Genomic DNA, 5713 nt, shown 5'->3' on the forward strand with positions numbered 1-5713 from the left:
AAATAACATGCAAGCATAATTTTATTGGCATGAAGTACAGATCTTTACAGCGAAAAACCCATTTTCACTATCATTTTTATCAGCAACAAGGTAAGAACTTTACAACAATATGAAATACAGATAAAGTCCATTTCAATATGCATTCACAAACCCAAATTTGTGTAACCCAAAAATCAGTTTTTTTCAGGGTTTACACAACATTTACAGTGATTATCCACTCAAAAGCTTAGCATGAATTTCAAATTTAGGCAAAATCAACAAATTTATTCTTGGTCACTATTTCATTTTTTTTCTATTTCACAATGTTCCTCTAAATTGAGACCACAACACCCCAAATCAAGCAAATATATTTCTTTTTCTTTTTCTCAAAATACTATAGTTTCAAGAATCGAAGGAAATACACACCTAGAAATGCTCTTGAATCACTGACAGTTCAGACGCCGTCCGTAGCCAAAATTTAGCTTAGCCCTCTCAAAATAAATTTGAATCAGGATAAGTAACGACAAACCACCATCTCACACATCACCGGTAAAGCAGTTGATATTCACAAGAAACTCTAAAGGTCCTAGACAAATCCACAGAGTATTTCAATTGAAGGAAAAAAAAAATGAAATATGAAGAACAGGAAATAACTTCCACAGCTTATTCTTTATATGAAGGTCTTGGATCTAATGGATGTCAAAAATTTGGGAAGCTAGGTATTCAAGAAGCATCATACCCATAAGGAAAAGTATAGGAAACAGATTAAGCTAAGAGAAAATGCAAAAATAAACTCATGAGAATTATAGGCTGTCTGGTACAAAAAGGATTATTTTCTGGATTCTTCTGTGGATTTCTTAACCTGGTAATTTTTATATCATATAAATATGGAAAATGTAAAGGAATAGAACAATGACAAAAATATTTATCTTTTTGTGAATTTTTTAAAATCTCTTTAAGAGTTTTACATTTTTCTTTTTCTTATAAATCATCATAATTGACTAGAAGTCAAAAAATTTCATCATTGTTTTGTCATGCTTTTATTCATTTATCATTGCTCTATAAATATATATTTGAAGGGAGCTCTCTTGTACAAACACTTAATTATTTAAAGTGTGTAATACAATCATATTTGGCCATTCTGCTCTTTCTTCCCTTAATATTTTCTCTAAGTGTCTGTGCTTGGCTTGTTTAGGAAGTAATCAAGGCTTACTTGGCAACTCACGCGCTAAGATCGCTCAAGTGCCGTACGGAATCTTACTACGTAAAACTATCACCCCGTGACATAATGCTCCCTTGAAAGCCCAGAAGTCAAAGGGATACATTAGTTTCACAATTTAAGTTAGAAATTAGAAGGTAATTATTGATTAAATCGCAAATGGCAACTAAAAACTGTTATGTTAGAAGGAATCATTGGACAAAGATTAAAGAAAAATTAACCATGTTAGAAACAACTTCTAGAATAAAATAATACAATAATCAGTGGAAATTGTAAAGTGCCAGGGTTTCAGGTGAAAAGAATAGGATCTTCGAACAGTGAACGGAGGCGCTCCAAAAGGACAACCGCGGACAGAATACGTCTCCTACACTGGCGGGTCTAGGCGTTGTTTTAGGTATACTAGAATTAATTGAGGTGATGGATCGTGACTTGGAATTTTCTGTATTCGTCTGGAGGAATTTGCACCAAATATGACTTGATGCTATTGAAGAATATGATAGAATAACAAAGGAAAATACATAAATACCCTTTTTCTATCGGAATTATGTTATGATTATAAGTGTTTATTTTTAATTACATCAACTCTTATCAAAATTTTTGCTATTATAACATTATTTGATTTTTTTTAGTAGAGATTTTAAAAAATTAAATAAGTTATTTTGTCTCTATTAATAAAAACTCAAATTTTGAATTTTAAGAGTAGAGGTTAAATTTTTTTTAAATATTAAAATATTTAAAATATTTTCTATTTATTTAATAATCTTGTTTTATTCTTTTCATAACATAATTTTAAAAAATTTATCTATTAAAGTAATTTATAATTTTTAATAAAAACTCTCATTGATAACCAAACAATTAAAAATTTTAGAGTAAAAACTCTACTTGTAAAAGCTCTACTAATAAAAACTATACTTAAATAAATTCTATTTGAAAAGATATGTCAAACGAAGCCTTGTTACTGTACTTTCAAATTGTATTATAGACTTATTAAATTTTTTATCTGAAATTTGATTTCAAATGATATGTTATTAATTAAGTGATCGGTAATTCTTTACAAGATTTAAGTGAATTAATTCTATAATTCATCAATTAATTAGTAAATATCACATTATTTTGAATAATTTTTAAAAATAAAAAATTTAGAATATATGTCACCATTCAAATTCTAAAAAGGTTGTTTTATTTGTGTAAGGTAAAAGTTATTTTTGTCAAAAATAAGCCAGAAACCGTTTATTTTAAGTTTTTTGGGGTCAGTCTCTTTTAAGGTTTTGTTTACGTCCATAGGCCAAACCTAGCAGCAGATAGGCGGGCTGGGCCTGAATTCAGACCAGACCACACTCTTCCTTGTTTGAGCTGCTCACATAGTCACATGCACGCAGGCCGGAAGATCTCGGTTGTCCTCTACTGGACACGAATGTAGGCATCTTCGTGGCAATCTAATTAACAATAACAGTAAATGGACTTTCCAGATTCCAGCATTTTAATTAAAAACGCAGACATGAAAATATATTCCTTGGCCTTGGCCTTGGCCTTTAAAGAGAACACCAATATACCGACAGCCGGTATGTGAATAAAAAAACAAAAAAGAAAGAAAAAAAACCATTTATTCATTCACCAGAAAACATTTTAACTAAGTACACTTCATGGATCAACTAAGGTCGACAAGATCTCATACACAGCTCCGGTAAAATTAAACAGTTTTTTGTTCTCTTGAACATATAATTGTACGCCATTTTCAGCACAAAAACCGGCAGCATAATTGCAAACATTAACTGCCGATATTGCATCCTCATAATTTCTTTTGTCAAAACCAGGAAATCCGTGATGATCCATTTGCCATATTGCAGCATCGTAGTTAACAAGACAGTCATCAATATATTCCTTTGTCCAGTGATCCGTTGCGCTCTTCTGTGCCTTCAGAAAGTATGATTTTGCCACTTTGATCTTTTCATATGAAATATTCATCCCAACGCCCACAAGGCTGGTTAAGTTTGCTGCTGCTCGGCTCCGAGGATCCGACTCAAAAACTGATATGCATTCCTTGGCAAATTCTGTGACGTTGCAAGATTTTCTGATTAGTGGGACACCATCATTATTTTCATTTTTTGCTTGTGCTGTTGTCACAAGCATAAGATGAACGAAAATGGAGTACACAATAACAAAAAGAGGTACGTGGAACCTAACCTGACTCGCCATTCAATTCTTTCTACTCAATCAATTGCAAAAACCTTATTGTAACTTAATTTGTTCCTCCCACATATATATATGTATAACTATACTAACCACTCGATTTGCACGACATTGATTTTCTAATATTTGACAATTAATAGTTGCCTTCAAAGTAGGTATGCGAAAACAGAAAATGTTCTGTCTAAATTAATATATGAATGAGTTTTACCATATAAGGTGGATTTTTCACGTTAAATTGTAATTATTAAAGTTGGCAAGCAATTTAATTACTATAATTTATTGTCATCGTTATTAAATTGGAACTATTTATAGTCTAAAAATTATTCTAAAGAGTCATATAAAAAATAAGGTTATTTGATACCTCAAATTACTATTTAGAGAAAAATAATTTTATTTAAAAATAATCATTATTATTTTATTCTCTTTGAATGACGGTAATTATCTTCGTTTGTCTCTCTAATGTTTGGAGTTTTTTCCTCGTTCTTTTTCTTGTGTCGGTTTGACCGATTATCCCTTAATAATTGTTTGTACTCTTTAGTGTGTGATGATTCATATTATGCAGCCCCTCTTATATTATAATTATGGAAAAAAAAAAAAAGGCCCCACTTACGTTATATCTCTTGTTAATTCGGATATATTTGCAGCTGTTCTTATTTTTTATTCCAGAAGTTCTGCATTCTTGGTAAATTATAAGGTAAATTAATTTAAGATAGGATTTTTTTTACCATAAAAACTTACCGACTTTATTAAGTTTAACCCAATTACAGTTACCTTTGAAGTGAAAGAATTTGAGATAAAATTTAGATTCACAATTAGTATTAATTGTTTTTCTTTTTTAGTATACCTAATATCTGACTTAGACATCAAAATATTAATTGGTAAGTGATATCTTAGTGTAGTAATTAAACACCGAGTTGATTTATTGTTCACATGTAAAACTAAATAACCGTCATTCTTTTATTACTATAGATGTACATGCAATTCTATCAAATATAGATCTTCTTTTAAGTCGATCGATATTTATATAAATTACACATACATAACTGTTTATATTACAAAATAAATTTATTTCTACACAAGTGGTCACTTTGGTGACATCTTGCTTTAGTTATTTCATCTCAAGATATATACATATAGTTTTCGAATTTAAAAAAAAAAATGGTCAAAATTAACAGTGAATAGTCAATGGTGGAAGGGGTCAGGGCTAGCCCGAGACAGGTTATTCCTAAACCAATATGGGCCGAAGACCATTTTCTGAGTTGGTCCAGTGTTATCCTTGTGGCCTAAAGGCCATTACCTCTTGCGTAGCTTTGGGCCGAAGCCCAGAGCAACCCTAATACAATGTTTTCAGATTTTTTTGTTCTCTCTTTCCTTAGTGGCAATCTTTTTTTTCCTTAGAGGCAGCCATATAGTTGGGTTATTATTATTATTATTATTTAATGCGATGGCCATAGCCATGGGTACCGCTTTCATCATAAATTCCTGATGTATATTTTAACCCTAGAAGACACCCACCAATTTATTCTCAAACTAATAACATTAGAATTATTAAATTTGAGAACACTAAATATCTAATTATTGATTGAAAATAAATTCAATGCTCAATGATTCAACATGAACATGGACTAATATCATTAGTTAGAAAAATAACATTTGGTGAAAACTATCACCTAAAATCCCAAGAACATTCATGTTGACCACCAAGAATCAATAATCAAATACGTGGAAATGTACCTGAATCCATAATGAGCAATTGCTTCCTAGAGTCGTGCGGTTTATCTTTTGAATCAATATGTTTTCTTAGTGAATCCTTTTACTTTATCTCTGCTCTTTCTCTCTCTAATGACAGAATGTCAGAAAAGAATTGAATGAAATGTGTGACCCGAGGACCATAACCCCTTATATAGACAACTTTCCCTGCTATCTTCAAGTATTCCTATTTTAATCCATCATAAAAATAGAAATTACCTTCAAATCTCTACATATTAAAGGTTCGTATCCTATCAAATACATTAAAAGCCAAATCACTGAAAATCTAAAAAGCTTATTTTAATTGGGGTTAATCTTATACGATAGTTCGTAATACATAATTATACACGTATAAGTCTAACATTGAATTAAGGATCCAATAGCTAAAACCTTATTGCAACAATAAATGACTTAATAATATGGTATGTGATAAAGATTTTCTAATATTTGACAGTCAACAGTTGTCTATCAGGTAGGTATCAGAAAACCAAAACTAACGTGAAAGTATTATGGGTTCTATTTGGCTTAAAGACAAAACTCATCAGAAAAAATGATTTTGGATGTTAACAACAACAA

At 30.7% G+C, this 5713-nt stretch overlaps 1 protein-coding gene and 1 long non-coding RNA gene across 3 annotated transcripts in view; both read right to left on the minus strand.

Annotated features, from left to right (window-relative positions):
* LOC18040834 overlaps positions 1–839 on the minus strand; it is a 2089-nt gene extending 1250 nt beyond the window's left edge. For both annotated transcript variants that reach the window (XR_002905502.1, XR_002905501.1), the window contains exon 1: positions 406–839. This is a non-coding gene — a long non-coding RNA (uncharacterized LOC18040834). The remainder of the gene's footprint in view (positions 1–405) is intronic.
* Positions 840–2839: 2000 nt separating this feature from the next.
* On the minus strand, positions 2840–3394 carry LOC112098188. Its single transcript, XM_024183828.1, has one exon. The coding sequence runs from the start codon at positions 3392–3394 to the stop codon at positions 2840–2842; it is 555 nt and encodes a 184-aa protein (XP_024039596.1).
* Between the last annotated feature and the right edge of the window lie 2319 nt (positions 3395–5713).

The sequence above is a fragment of the Citrus clementina genome, unplaced genomic scaffold, assembly GCF_000493195.1.
Source record: "Citrus clementina cultivar Clemenules unplaced genomic scaffold, Citrus_clementina_v1.0 scaffold_5, whole genome shotgun sequence".
NCBI classification, from domain to species: domain Eukaryota; kingdom Viridiplantae; phylum Streptophyta; class Magnoliopsida; order Sapindales; family Rutaceae; genus Citrus; species Citrus x clementina.